The sequence below is a fragment of the Trichomycterus rosablanca genome, chromosome 15, assembly GCF_030014385.1.
Source record: "Trichomycterus rosablanca isolate fTriRos1 chromosome 15, fTriRos1.hap1, whole genome shotgun sequence".
Taxonomy (NCBI): Eukaryota; Metazoa; Chordata; class Actinopteri; order Siluriformes; family Trichomycteridae; genus Trichomycterus; species Trichomycterus rosablanca.
Genome location: NC_086002.1, coordinates 4,572,611 through 4,588,871, shown reverse-complemented (window position 1 = coordinate 4,588,871; position 16,261 = coordinate 4,572,611). Strand labels below are relative to the sequence as shown.

The window sequence follows — 16,261 nt, the reverse complement described above, 5'->3', positions numbered from 1 at the left end:
GGTGCAGCAGTCTATTACGTTGAGCCTACCATCGCTGAGGACCTGCCGTGGACCCTGACCAGGATAAATGGGTACATTTTTTGTTTTGTTGTGTGTTGGCATGGTAACACAGCTTGTGGTGACGACCCATCAAAGCAGCATGGGGTCTGAGGTCAGTGGTTCAATCATGACTTCTGAGGATTGGCTGAGTGGGTTCTTCTGGGTACTTGGATTCCCTCCACGTTTCCCAAAAAATGTGCAGTAGGTGAAGTGGGTGCCCTAAACTGACTACTATAATAAATGAATGAATTAATAAATACATTAAAACGAAAAATAAAGCATTTTAACATCTTATTTTTAGGTGGCATTATGGTTTGTTTAATGATAATAATTTATATGGAACAACAAAGGTAAACAAAGCCAATTCACTTTTTCGCAGAACTGTTCGTTCTGTTATACAGTATTTAACTTAATAAATATTATTACAAATTAATAGCTGAACAAGGATTAAACTGATAACGACAGTTAAAACAAATATAAACTGGCAGAGACTTTAATTCTCTTTGTCTGTTGTAGCAGGACTGTTTGTACACAGTAGTTCTGATAACCTTCACCTGATAACCTTCACTGAGCAAACACAGCAGAGAGGAATAAAAACTCCAACGACTGTAATAAAACTCATTCTTATCGATCCAGTGTACACAGCTTTAGAGTGACTACATACAATTCTTCACACTTAAACAAACATGCAATTATTGGCTCAGCTACTGCACAAGCAAAGCAGGTTAACAACAACGTTTTATTGTATTTCAGCTGCTTCAGTATTTAGTGGTCACCACAGGATGGATGCCCATCCTGACGCAACACTCCTACTTCTATCCAGGCTTGGGACAGGCAGTGAGAGCCTATTTACAGTGGTAGTGCAGCAGGAACATTACATTACCCCACTACTGCTGAGATCTTGTGTTCAAATCCTAAACAGTGCTATCGGCCATACAGACATAACTGGCAATGTCTGAGGGGTGATGGCTGAGGCCCTGCGATGGAATGGCGTTTTAAAACATCACGCCCAGTGATACTGGGGAAGTCGGACCCACCGCGACCATGAGCAGGATAAAGAGGTGAGGTTGAAAATGAGGTTAAGATAAGTGAAGATAAGGTTGGTGGCATGTATAGTAACATGGGCATGTTAGGTAGTGGTTACCACTGCATTTAAAAGCAGAGGAGGCTACAATAGCTCTTCCAGCCCACAATGCCATTAATAAATGCCTATTATAACACTGCTGCTTGCTCAAACATGACCTGCATAAAAGAGTCAGGAGGATCAGGAGGAACCTGGAGAATCATCACAATAGTACATGTGATGAAAAGTATGTCAGATCTGATGATATCTGGACTTTATAAATAATTATTTAGTCTATCAGCAGCTTAAGCATCACAGCTTATTCTCATTGACCTGTTATACACTACAGATAGCCACAGGTTCTATTTATTTAGTCTTAGTCTCTGCCGTTTGTGAAACGTACCTGATGGCTGCTGAACTGTGGAGGCGTTATTATTGATGGATGATACTGTGGACATCTTGGGTTCGATGAAAGAAGGAGGAGCGATTGGCACCATGGTGGGCATGCCTTGCACAAAGTACGGAGGGTACATAGCTACTGGCGCTGCTGCTGTTGTCTTTAGGCCTTTTCCTGCTTCATACACTGTTGGAAGAATTTTAAGATGGATTTTTTAACATTAATGACCATATTACGTCACTCTTTAAGGTTTTTTTTTTTAATGTATTATTAAACGATAGTTATCTCTATAAGTTAAATGTACTGAAAAAAACACTGTTTGTTCATTATATTTTAACCAGTAACCCCATCTGCCTCTCAAGAGACCTCATATAAGGTCACAACCCCAGTACCTGCTTTCACTCAACATGCATTTAAATACTAGGACATAAAGGCGTCTACTAAATGCTGAAAATGTACATTATTACTGCTCTTCTAGAGGAATTGTGTTGGACCTGTTGCTTCCAAATTTGCAGAGCCTCTTGAATTACCAGATCATTCAATGTAAACACACCAGTAATCTTCAACCATTGCTCAAAATGCCCAATGATGCGTCCAGCGTGCATAAAAAGAGCATTAAAAGCAAAAGAGAACGAGAGGAACTCACAGTGACGTGGACAACAGCAGGTTTCCGGGCAACAGCAGCATCGTACGTAGCAGCAGCAGGAGTGAGGACAGCACTGACACCAGCACACGCCGGCCAGCACCAGGAACAGGACACTACCCAGGACTACGGCTCCCACGAACACCCACTCTGAAACAAACAACACAGCGGGAAGAGGGTCATCCTCATGAGTGCACACTGAACCCTCAGAGTCGTGTGAAAAAGAACAGTTATTTAAGGAATATATTCAATTAAGAGCACAAACTATGCCAGATGTTCTAAGTACAGAAAGCTAAATGCACATCTGTGCAATCTGCCACCACAATCTGCCGTCATGTTACATCTGGAATTAGCAGTAAATGTATTTCAGCTGAAGTTTATAAAGATGAGATAAGATAAAATTCCTTTATTGATCCCCATGGGGAAAATTCGAGTGTTACAGCAGCTCCAGTACAGTAAATAGAAGAATGAATTGTAGAGTCCAGTCCCCCACTGGGCTGGGCTGGCTTGTCAGTGTGAGGACAGCCAGCCTGTGTATTCTGCTACTGTTATACAGTCTGATGGCAGTTGGCACAAAAGAACGTCTGAAGCGCTCCGTCTTGCTCTTTGGTGGAATGAGTCTGTGACTAAATGAACTGCCCAGCCGCCAAACTGTACCTGGTACTTTCTATTTAACGGCCATCGGCATTAATGCTCTGGACTAGTCAATAAATTCATTATTCATTCACTGCCTGTTTTACCACCACTTTATCCTGGTCAGGGCAGGAATACCTTGCAGGGCGGTAATCCACTGCATAGCTTCAGCCACCCCCTCTTCCCTCAGACACAGCCAATTACATCTGTGTAGACACCTGGCCTACTGATAGCACCACTAATATTGAGACTGAATAGTCTTAATAACTTTAAAGGGAAAAACACAGACTAAAGCTGGACATTCAAAACTCGGCGTTGCCACCGGTCGGCTGGGTGCCGTCTGGCCGGAATAACTGGCAGTGCCTGCAGCAGATACTAATTGGCCACCGTATCTGCAGGGTGGGGGCCGGACTATGTGTGGGTGGGTGGGTCTTCATACGCTGTGTAAGGACACTGAATGGAGGAAGAGACGCCTGTGCAGAGTGCAGGGGCGAGAAGAGGAGGGCTGTACACGTGTCGGAAGAGGCGTGTACAGCGACGTGCTCTCCTCGGATGCAATCGGGTCTCTCTCAGCAGCGGAAGACAGATTGAGTGTGCTAAATCGGGGGGAAAATGGGGAGAAAATGCATAAAAAATAAATAAATAAACCAAAACAAACTACATGAGATTAATCTTGTGCTAAATAAAAACAATAAACCAGAAATGTCGATGTTGTTGCAGGTTAGTTTAATGTTTAAAGTTGTAAAACAACCAGCATTCAGAAAATGCTCTCCCGTCTCTGTTCGGCATTCTTCCCATTCTACCAATCTAATCCTTGCCAATCCACCTGTTGCAATTGTTCTTGCTGCTTTTTCTACCCCCCGGCTGGCTGATGAGGACTGAGACTAGTGAAATAAAACCTGTTCAACCCCACCCTCCCCCAGACACAGACAATTACGCCTGTTTGGCCACCCACCAAAGTCTATAGCACCATTTGGAATTTAAACTTGGTGTCCAAATACTTTTGGCCACATAGTGTATATGATGTGAGCAGCACTAATATAAAGAAACGTACAGCATCTTTAAATCATGAGCTACAGTGGTGTGTAGAGTGGAGGAGGTACAGTGTGGTACAGGATGTGCTTTGTACACCATTATCTGCTGCAACTCCCAAATCAAGTCTTGTTTATATAAGATACAAGAATAATGACACTGTCAGCATGTGAAGTCTTACATGTCTAATGACCTTAAATTTTCCCAGCATGCATCATACAGAGTCACACTGTATCTACATCACACAACTATTTCTTTTTTAAGAATGTGAATCAAATAAGTGGGCTGTTTTTGTGGAGTTACCATTCATACATTCATTGATTGTTTTACCACCGCTTTATCCTGGTCAGGGTCATGGTGGGCCCAATTCATTGAGTAAAAGATAGTCCATCACAGGGCCCACACACACCTACTGGCCTGACTACATCGTCTGCGGCACTGGACACAATCATGTCTGCCTATTTGTTTCTTTTTCGCTCGTTGACCTTCTCCATCAGATCTTCCCGTGGAGTGGTCAGTTCTGCAACACTTTCCTTAACCTTGGGCTGTCTGACCAGGTCCGCTTTCAGTTTCCAGTCCTTTGATGGATTGGCTGTGTCTGAGTGGGGGGTGGCCGAGGCCACGAGATGGAATGCGCCCTGTTCGGGGTGTGTTACTGCATTGCGCCCAGTGTTTCCAGGGAAACCAGACCCACTGCGACCCTGATCAAGATAAAGCAGCGACTAAACATGAAAATGAGATTAAATTGTTGGCCATGTGGTGTATAGAGGTGTATAGCAGGGTTTTTCAAAACCTAAGTTGCGACCCTTAGGTGGGTCACGAGCCAAAAAGAAAAGGAGTAGCAGAGAAAAATAATAATAATTAAATAAACTGGTATGTTATCGCCCCCTTGTTGAGGCTTTACATTACATATTGTAAACCACAGTGGGACCAGATTGCAGAGAGAGTAAGATGCATTGTTTTTAATGTGTAAGAATTAGTTTAATCAATTTATAAGGGGCAGTGGTAGCCTCCTGGGTAGAACCTTTTGACTATCAATCAGATGACTATGGGTTATTTATGGGCGCAGTACAGTGGCTGACACCACACTCTAATCCCAGTTTCTAAATGCAAAAAAAAAAATACAAAAAAATAAATGTACTCTACATATGTGTGTGGGCAAGCCGTAGCCTAGTGGATAAGGTACTGGACCAGTAATCAGAAGGTCGCTGGTTCAAGCCTCACCATTGCCAGGTTGCTGCTGTTGGGCCCCTGAGCAAGGCCCTTAACCCTCAGTTACTTAGACTGTATACTGTAACTGTAATGTAACCTTTGGATAAAGGTGTCTGCTAACTGCTGAAAATGTTAATGTGTGTATATGTATGTATACAAAAACATTTTAGGACTTTATCTTCAAATGCAGGCCAGCAGAATATTGTTAAATTTGACCTGAAAGCGACTAATCTGATGTATAACACGTCCATAATGTAAGAGACGAATCAATTGTGAATGATTATGAGCAATTCTGGAGAAATAAAGGGTGAGAAATTAGGACAGGTGAGAGTGGGACAGGAGGAAAACCCGTACCTGGCATAATCTCCAGATTAATCTCGGGCAGGAGATCGTCAGTCACACTTGTTTGACCTGGGGAGAAAGACAGACAGATCAAGAGAGGGAAGTGAAGCGGAGGTTAATCAGCTGAAAAGAGGAAAATTTGAGCAGAATTCTGGCAGAAATTGTTGAAATGCAGTAAATGATGGGAAAGATGAAGCAATCTGTACACTGAGATAACGCATGCGTGATTGGGTTTAAGAGCGGCACGGTGGTGCAGTGGGTAGTGCTCGGTTCCTCCCACATGTCCAAATACATGCAAGCAGGCCAATTACAGATACTAGAAATTACCATAAGTGTGTGTGTGTGTGTGTGTGTGTGTGTGTGTGTTTGCTCTGTGATGGACTGGCGATCCGTCTGTGCTGTTTCCTGCCTATTGCCCAGTGAATCAGACCCACTGTGACCCTGACCAAGACAAAGCGGTGGTAAAATAGACAATAAATGAATATATGAATAAATGAATGAATGATTGGGTTAGGAAAGCTAACACTGAGTCTAATGTGTTTACATACAAACCCAAACTGACCCTCCACCTCAGTCACAGCAGAAAAGAGACGACACATCATCACAGCTCTACTCAATCCTACCTGAAGTTCATTCGCTGATGGAAGTTTGAAATGTTCAGGGTTGCAGGTTCATGCTAGGTGATTTTTATATGGTAAAATCGCTGTGCAGCACTGTTTTTAGCTAATTTGGACTGAAAAAGCAGCTGGCTGGTAATGAAAACCCAACTATGATGAAAGACAAAACATATTAGATGCAAAATACAGAGTAACTGTCTGTTCTGGAACAAAACTGATTTAAAGTAGCTTACATTTATCGTATAAAGGGTTAAAAATTCTCTATATTCTCAAACATAATCGTTTCTTGGTGCTCTAGAGGAAGTTCTAATGCTCTGGCTCTCAAGCTCTCAAGTTTTTTTTCCCTATTTTATTTGTGCATTTTCTCCCAATTCAGCGTTGTCAATCTGTCCTCCGCTGCTGGTGGATCCCTGATTGCAGTCGAGGTGGGCATATTGCTGCTCACACCTCCTCCGACCCGCATGCAGCCCTTAGCGGAACCCTTTTTCACCTGTGCAGAATCTGTTAATCACGGTCCTTACACAGCGATTGAAGACCCCACCCACAAAGTCCGGTCACCCCGCCCTAGCAGAGCCGTGTCTGCTGCAGGCACCCAGCCGACCGGTGGCAACGTCGAGTTTTGGACCGAGGAGTTCAGAATCGCTACGCTGGTGTGCCAGCAGAATATCCGGTAAGCTCTCAAGTTTTAATTCCAGGCAGTGCTGTCGATCTGGACGAGCGTCCCAGTAGGCGGAGCGTTCATTTCGACTGGTCTTTGTTGATGCTTTACAATTTCGGACTCTGCCGTCTGGTCGAGCCGTCTGCACTACTGGTCTAGTATTCAGAGAAGCGTATTAAACCCTGGAAATGGGAATCAAACCCTGGTCCCCCTAACCTATGTTGCTGTGCCACTGTGCCGAATCAGTATTAACATTATTATCAAATTTTGATAATGTCCTACATATTGTTCTTCACTTCTACTTGGTTTGGTTTGGGTGCAGAAGATTTCGTTCCCCACCCACAGCTTTAAATTTACCCTGATATCACAACCGTACTGCGCTAGTGTGGTTTGGATGTGCAATCTATGATTAACCTTAATTACAGTCATTTACAGACAGTCAGAAACACATCATCATCACCTTGCTGTGCTCTAGGCTTTTAAATTACACTGTTATTTACATGTAATGTCCAAATCCTGGTTTCTGCTTATTTCTGTGTCTTCATCCGTTTGTTCTCTCATTCGAAAATATCTAGAATTTTCCCCAGATAAATCAAGGCTATAAATCACTGCTGCTAAAATTGTAAGCAAAATAAGGGAGGTTACATAACAGTAATAAATGTGAGGAATTCATAAGCAGGTTCTGGGGAAAAAATGTTTCTCCCTCGCCAAGCTGTTTGGTCTGACTTCAAGTGAAAATATGGCACATCTAACCAGCAACGCTGCCATTTCAACCTAACCTACTGCTAACAGATAAAATTGGGCATGCAGACGTGCTGTATTCACAGACAAACATAACACGATGGAATAGGTCATACAGGATAGTGGTAGCCTAGTGGGTATAGGTGTGGGTTACCAACTTGAAGGCTGTGGATTCAACTTCTGATTCTGCCATGCAGCCACTGTTGGGCCCTTGAGCAAGGCCCTTAATGCTCTTGGCTTCAATTGCTCAGACTGTATACTGTCACAGTACTGTAAGTCGCTTTGGATAAAAGCGTCCGCTAAACGCAAATGTAATAACACAGTCAGACCAGTTACAACGAATTCATAATCGCTTAATGACAATGATTTAAGATTCATGATTATCCTTTGTTTCCACAATCGTATTTATTTAAACACCAGGTTTATTGTTAACGATTAATAATTTAATAAACATTTGAGTAATCAAATCATTACTCTATTATTCAGTGCAGTCTTTCAGATCTGAGCAAAACAAGGTTGAAAGAGAAAGTAGACTGGACGTTGGAAGTAGACTAATAAGTAGCTTTGTCCCTGGACCTCCTGGGCAGTTTTGCTCTATGTTTAGAGGCAGAAAAAGGGCTTAGTCAGAAAGTTTGGAATTTGCTCTTATCCTGAGGTCAGGGGAGTAGATCTGTGTTTTAAGCTTGACTGCACAAACCTCTGCTGTGTCACAATGTAGCACGTTTGTTCTCTAACCCCTCTGTCAGCCATGACACCGCAGCTATTAGATTAAAAATATACTTTGTGTAAAACGCTTTACATTGTTTTATATATGTACTGTTGAGCGGTCATTCCCATGTGTAACGGCCTCCTGTATCAGCTCATCTGCTGCTCCTCCCAGCAGTAATGACTGCAAAGTCGTTACTCAGAGGAAACAAAGAGGGAACTGACGTAAACAAATCATTCTGCTGCTGCTAGTGGCTTTCAAATAGTAGTTCACAAACAGGTCAGTGGTTTTTTATTATGTAGCTTCATTTTAAACATTATGTTGATCTTTACATCTAAATAAGAAGCAACATCAGATCAAAATGCTGATTTCTTATGAGGGTCATTCCTGGGATACCTTTTAAACAGTATTGAAAGACTGAGATATTTTCATGATTAAACCTCATGTATCCATCACTAAATCAGAATGTACAGCACTGGGGACACTGGGAAAACCGCTGCTATCTAAGAGATAAAAACAGTATGTATACAGTCATGTTATTATTTTTTTTTATAGTTAAAAATGTACTTAATAAATACAATTATCAACACTGGGGACACAAAAGGCACCGAATTGTAGGAATGACCCATGATTAAAGTCCTACCCAATTCATGGCGTGAAAATCGCATCATGGACCATGGTGTAATATGCAATTTGCTGTGAAATTCAAACTTTAATGTTTGTGTTTAGTGATTTAACGTTTTTCATTCGTGTAGCGTTCAAGTGCCTCACTTTTACTGGTTAATTTGCACTATCAGACGTCCCAGCAATCCTACGGCAATTCAGTTAGCAGTCAGTTAAGACAAAATGTCCAAGATGTCGAAGTGTAAAGCAGCTAAAAACACGACTCGGGTGAGTGAGTTTGGAAAACTAACAAAGGATTCTGTGGACGCGGGGGGTGGGGGTGTTTTGTCCAAACATGGACAAGAATTTTCGTGTTTGAGACAGAGCCGCGCACCATCGCTGGAGGTTCTAGGTTTACATTCAACTATTACGGTAGCTGTACTGTGTATTGTTGCTTCCATTTATTATATAATTAAATTTATGAGTAAAATTTAATGACCGCCATGAAATGTGGCTCTTTTCTTTAAAAATCTGTGAAATCTGTGATTTTTAAAGAAACATCCAAGATCTGTGAAATTAAGCACAATTTCCTGTGAATTTAGAAGTGCCCTACTTACGATGATGGTGACTACATAGTAATAACATCCTGGTCACATCTGTAACAACAAATTCATAATCACCTAATGACAATGATCCTTATGTTCCACAGTCTTATACACCGATCAGCCATAACATTAAAACCACCTCCTTGTTTCTACACTCACTGTCCATTTTATCAGCTCCACTTACCATATAGGAGCACTTTGTAGTTCTACAATTACTGACTGTAGTCCATCTGTTTCTCTGCATGCTTTGTTAGCCCCCCTTCACGATGTTCTTCAATGGTCAGGACCCCCACAGGACCACCACAGAGCAGGTATTATTTAAGTGGTGGATGATTCTCAGCACTGTAGTGACACTGACATGGTGGTGGTGTGTTAGTGTGTGTTGTGCTGGTATGAGAGGATTAGACACAGCAGCGCTGCTGGAGTTTTTAAATACCGTGTCCACTCACTGTCCACTCTATTAGACACTCTTACCTAGTTGACGATCGCTCATCTATTGCTGCTGTTTGAGTTGGTCATCTTCTAACCCTTTATTAGTGGTCACAGGCCACTGCCCATGGGCGCTGTTGGCTGGATATTTTTGGTTGGTGGACTATTCTCAGTCCAGCAGTGACAGTTTGGTTGGTGTCACCAGCACAACACACACTAACACACCGCCACCATGTCAGTGTCACTGCAGTGCTGAGAATGAGCAGAGGAACAGATGGACTACTGTCAGTAATTGTAGAACTACAAAGTGCTTCTATATGGTAAGTGGAGCTGATAAAATGGACAGTGAGTGTAGAAACAAGGAGGTGGTTTTAATGTTATGGCTGATCAGTGTAAGTTAAAGTTGTAGCTTTCAGGTCGTAACTTTATGATGAACTGGCATCGATCCTGTAGCAGGAACAGAAGAAGTCGCTTGTCCATAGACTCTGTGCACTTAAAGTAACCTCACATTCCCCTCTCAGCACTTTTTCTTTTGTTTTAACCCCGTCCCCTGTCTCCCCCTTTCATGACTGTACAACAGGCTCTTACTTCATCCAGTAAAGGACACAGAAAGTCCTTCTGTTGCCATGGAAGCACGTCCACGAGTGGATGATGCTTAGCTATGAAGATGGTTGGCGCCCTATCAGCTCATTGTCTTAAGTATGACATCACTTCACAGCTTTTGTCTCAAATTCTTTGAATTCTTTTAACGTTTCTAAGAAAGGGAGAGACGTCCTGAGCGATTAGAAAGCACGTCTCTGGGCTTGATTTGTAGAAATTGATGAGCTAGTTGCTAGTCTCGGACTCAGATGAACGCCTGTTATCAAGCCAAAATGACAAATGATCGTCACGAAAAGGCATTTTACGATTTTGGCATTAGAATTTATCCCCAATGCGACAAAGTTCTTGAACTTCTGTCAGGTTGGTTGGGTAGCACTGGTGTAATTCTTTGCCACAGATGTTTGATGGGGTTCACTAATGTTTAGCCACTCTAGTGTTGGTTTGGCAGTATGCTTTGGGACATTGTCTTAATGCACTTACACTGATCAGGCATAACATTATGACCACCTTCCCAATATTGTGTTGGTCCACCTTTTACTGCCAAAACAGCCCTGCAACTGTGATGCTGCACTGTGTATTCTGACACCTTTCTATCAGAACCAGCATTAACTTCTTCAGCAGTTTGAGCTACAGGAGCTCGTCTGTTGCTAGTCTCGGACTATGGCGGCCCATGACCCCGTCGCCGGTTTACCAGTGTTCCCTCCTTGGACCACTTTTGATAGATACTGACCACTGCAGACCGGCAACACCCCACAAGAGCTGCAGTTTTGGAGATGCTCTGACCCAGTCGTCTAGCCGTCACAAGTTGGCCCTCGTCAAACTCGCTCGAATCCTCACGCTCGTCCATTTCTCCTGCTTCTAACATCAACTTTGAGGATTCGAGATCCCAGCTCTGGTGAAGAGCGTGTGTTTTTACCGCTACGCCACCTGAGCGTTCATATTCATATTTTTTGTGAGAAAAGTCATGCCGCACTGAATGCTGGGATTGCCCTCAGCGCTGAGAAAGCATTAGACGCTCCCTCGTCATTTAGTCAGATTATCGCTCAGGATTAAGGCGCCTCAGTAGAAGCATTTTGAGGAATCTAGGAATTTAGACACGTCCTCTTCTCAGGAGCGTGTGTAGGGTGACATAAAATGCGTCTATGTAGAGAGATCACCAGGTATGACTCTTCACGGCCTTGTTGAGTTATGAAAAGTACCAGGTACTACAGCAACAGCGGAGAAACGGCAACATTTCCGAAGTTCTAACCATCGTTTGAGATTTCCTTAATCCAACTATGTGCATAAAAGTGCACCAGCTGCTCTAAAGCTCAGGAATGAACCGGCCGTTAAACACCGCATTCTAAGGGTTAACTGTGTAGCACAGTGGTTTCCCAGTAAGCCCTTTATGTAGCTGCTCCCATAATTCACTGGAGCCGTAAAAGGCAGAGGTGCCTGGCGACACCTCCTACTGCCCACACTGTAACAGGCTTAACTGAAGCTGTCTGAGGGGGAGGTAGAACCTGACAATAGTTCTCTGTGTGAGAAAAGCATAACAAGCTAGCTGTCTAAAAATGCCTTCGTTTACAGAACTACAGACAACGGTGTGTCTCAGTAACTCTTACGTTTATCTAAAGTAAAGAAATAAGAACAAAGCACCTTCGTTATGAAGTATCAGCATATCGGTATGTTTTAGCTACACAACATGCTTATAAAATTACTGTTTTTTTAACATATTTATGCATTTTCTCCCTTTTAGTGCTTCCAATTGCCCGATTGCATCACGCTTCCTCTCCACCAATGCCGATCCCCGCTCTGACTGAGGAGAACGAAGCTGACCCACGCCCCCTCCGACACGTGGGCAGCAGCCGTATGCATCTTATCACCTACACTTTGACAAGTGCAATGCGGATCGGCACTGTGTACGGAGAGACACGCCCTGACCGCACTCTTTTCCCGTCACTGTGCCAGCAGAGGTCGTAGTTGCATCAGTTATAAGAAAGTCAATATCCGGCTTTAATATCCCACCCCTATCTGAACAACAGGCCAATCGTTGTTCATGTGGCTGCTCAGCCCAGCCGGCAGACAGAGCTGAGACTCGAAACGATGTATTCGAGATCCCAGCTCTGGTGTTCCAGTGTGTGTTTAACGCTGCGCCACCTGAGCGGCCCATAAAATGACTGTTTTTGATGGTTTAGGAAGAGGAAATGACCAAAGAATGAGCCAGCATGCTAATCAGATCCTTGTAATCTGTTCATTTCCTGTGTTACAGGTTACTCATTGTGCCGTAGAATTCGTTCGAACTTCGAGGTTTTACTAGGATTTACTATAGTAAGTAAGAATGAGCATGAAGAACATGAAACTCTGAACCAAAACAGTTCCTGGAACCACCTACCAGCAAACTAAGACCAGCTCCGGTTCCTACAGTGGAGGGAAAAAGTTCCTGCTCCATTTTTTGTTCTGAATGGGTTTTAATTTCAACATATGGTGTCTCACCTAAAACCAGGAGTTCCACATGAGCTTCGTTCTCACCCTCCAGGTCATCGGCGATCACAACCTTGCAGTAATAAACACCGCTGTCACCCCACTGCAACTGTCCGATGCGCAGGTCAGCCTCTGGACAAACGAACACAAAATACAGGTCACTCACGGTAGATTTAAGGCAAAATTAAACATATGATCTTTGTTTTTTAAGATTAGAGCGTGCCAGCTTGAGATCTCAACAGTGGTGGCAAGCGTGTTAGATTTATTTATTTATTATTTATTAGGATTTTAACGTCATGTTTTACACTTCGGTTACATTCATGACAGGAACGGTAGTCACTCATTACACAAGGTTCATCAGTTCACAAGATTTAATGTCGAACACAGTCATGGACAAACTTGCATGTCTTTGGACTGTGGGAGGAAACCCACGAAGACATGGAGAGAACATGCAAACTCCACACAGAAAGGACCTGGACCGCTCCACCTGGGAATCGAACCCAGGACATTCTTGCTGTAAGGCAACAGTGCTACCCACTAAGCCACCGTGCAGCCCAGCATGTGAGACCACTGCGCCACCCAAACACCCAATGTAAGGTTTGCTCTTTTTTAAATGCATTTTCCCCTTAACTTTCCTCCCAATTTAGTCGTATCCAATTACCTGATTGCATTTTGCTTCCTTTAGTGCTGCAGACCTCCACGCCTGACTGAGGAGGGCCACAACCGGGACAGGTGTGCAGTAGCCGGCCACGTCTTTCCACCTGCACCAGGCGGGTTTATAAGGAGATCTGTATCACGCATGGACAATTACACACTGATCTTTATTATCCCCCGTCTGTGTAGGCGTCATCGACCAGCCAGCAGAGGTCGTAACTGCAGCAGTTATAAGGAATCCCTATGACCTTCCCTCCCTCAGAAAGGCCAATCATTGTTCTTGTAGGTGCGTGACCAGCTGTAAGCAAGCTCAAGATGTCAGCGAGGTTGAATCCCATTTAATAATATTCTAATAATTAAATATAACTGTATTAGCGGAGCACCTTCAGTAACAGACTCATTCAGCTCCGACTGTTAGAGGGAACGATACAGGAAATCGTTTGTACCAACAGCGATCTCACTGTATAACTCATCCCCACTGTGCCGGGACATCACTGCTCACTGAGTTAATACCAGGACTATCAGGACAGACTCATGAAGCATGATCTGTCACTCTGTTTATGCCATTGCACATCTATGGATATTTATTGCCCGATTGCGTCATGCTTCCTCTACACCAGGGGTGTCAAACTCATTTTCACAGAGGGCCACATCAGCATTGTGGTGGCCCTCAAAGGGCCGATTGTAACGTATCCTGCTGTGATTGCAGTCACATTGCTGTTTTTCTTGGAGGCTGAATTCTGCATTTATATTGTTCTACTTTACCACAGACACGGCCTCATAACACAAGAGACGCACCGGTTTCTCTTCCTGAAGCACAAACTTGTTTTCACTTTCATTAAATTTCCTCCTTATGCTTAATTTTCTTAATTATCTTCTTGTACATTTTAGGATCATGTGTAAATAAGTGTAACATCATCTACTGGCGGGATGTGTCACTTTGCAGGTCACAAAATCAGCCAGCATTTTGAAAGATGCAGTTTATTTAGGATTTTACAGTGTATTTTTAAGACAATCATTCTGCCGTCACTAATAGTTTATCCCCCTTTCTCAGCTAGACAGACAGACAGACAGACAGACAGCTCCCTTCAGAATACAGTCGGTTTATTTGCTCGCCAGCTGTGTGATACACTGTGTGCATCAAAATGAAGTAAAAATACAGACAATAAAAACAATAAAGAACTTAATACAGTAAAAAGCACACAGCTGTACTCAAGTGTTACATCTGGTACAATATGAGATTTAACCAAACGTAATAAGGAGTTAAAATTGTGTGTAAAGATACTAATTGCTATAGTAACGGTAACAACAGTATTTAATTACGGTAAATTTGTAACTAAAACGCTGTGATATACTCACTAAACATTTACTAACAACTGAGAATATAAACGCCACTACTTACAGACGATGCTTGGGTATTACATTGCAAGATAATTATCTGTATTTATTTATTATTGTTTACATTACTGACTACGCTACCCCGCGTTCTTTTGCCGTAAAAGTCACATGGCTTCTTAGCGAAGGTTAAAGTTAGTTGCCATGACTACGATGTCACGTTGTCTCTTAAAGGCGCAGGAGCGCATTAAATAATAAGCGCGTCTCTGTAACGACTCGAACCATCACAACAATCATACAGTCGTTTAAGCTCTCGCGGGCCGGATCAAATGACGCGGCGGGCCGGATCTGGCCCGCGGGCCTTGAGTTTGACACCCCTGCTCTACACCAATGCCGATCCCTGCTCTGACTGAGGAGAACGAAGCTAACCCCCTCCGACACGTGGGCAGCATGCCGTATGCATCTTATCACCTGCACTTTGACGAGTGCAGCTCAGCTCAGCGTTGTGTACGGAGAGACACACCCTGAGAGCACTCTTTTCTCATCTCTGTGCAGGCGTCATCAATCAGCCGTCAGAGGTCGTAATTGCACCAGTCATGGGAGAGAGACCCCACCCGGCTTAGTCCCGCCCATATCTGAACAACAGGCCGATCGTTGTTCATGTGGCCGCTCAGCCTTAGCCGGCAGGCAGAGCTGAGATTCGATACGATGTATTCGAGATCCAGCTCTGGTTCCAGCGTGTGTTTTTACCGCTCTTAATTTTTTTTCTAATGTACCTTGAGCCTTTACTCATTTTTCTATCTATCTATCTATCTATCTATCTATCTATCTATCTATCTATCTATCTATCTATCTATCTATCTATCTATCTATCTATCTATCTATTATTGAATATTACTCAATCCAATAATACAACACGGATAAAACATGGCATTAACGTGCACGTATTTCCTGAGTGAAAACACAGAACGTGTGTGTGAAGTATCAGAGAGGATAAGCTGAAAGAATAGTCTGGGGACGTCTGGAATGTCTCCGTTATCTCTGTTACAAGTGTTAAAATGCATGCTGGGCAGGAGGAGAAGGACTCAGATCCTCCCTCAGAATGAATAAACAGATCTATTTCAGGAACAGGAAATGTTTAACACAATAGAGGGCTTTTCCTGTCAGGAACTACGGTGCTGATTGTCCACTAGGCTCAGGCGGGCTATAGAAAAATACATCATATAATACTAAACAGTACGGGTAATCGTTTAAACTAGGGCTGTCAAACGATTAAAATTTTTAATCGCGATTAATCTCAGAATTTCATATAGTTAATCGCGATTAATCGCATTAAAAAAAATCTGTGTAAATGTTATAGAAAACAAGGATTTTTAAGTGAAATGTTACAATTAAAATGGTGAACACATTTTATGCTAAATGTACTGATGTTAAAAACTGCTGGGACAAGAGAAAACTGTAAGGGAGTTTTATTCACTCACATACTAGG

The 16,261-nt window shown here is 42.9% G+C and overlaps 1 protein-coding gene across 1 annotated transcript in view; it reads right to left on the bottom strand.

The window, feature by feature from the left end:
• LOC134329618 (immunoglobulin-like domain-containing receptor 2) overlaps window positions 1-16,261 on the bottom strand; it is a 32,791-nt gene that overhangs the window by 8,684 nt on the left and 7,846 nt on the right. Inside the window, exons 3-6 of the mRNA XM_063010902.1 lie at window positions 12,796-12,915; window positions 5,374-5,430; window positions 2,146-2,292; window positions 1,506-1,685 (exon numbers count right to left, since the gene is read on the bottom strand). Coding sequence (XP_062866972.1) covers window positions 1,506-1,685; window positions 2,146-2,292; window positions 5,374-5,430; window positions 12,796-12,915 — 504 coding nt within the window. The remainder of the gene's footprint in view (window positions 1-1,505; window positions 1,686-2,145; window positions 2,293-5,373; window positions 5,431-12,795; window positions 12,916-16,261) is intronic.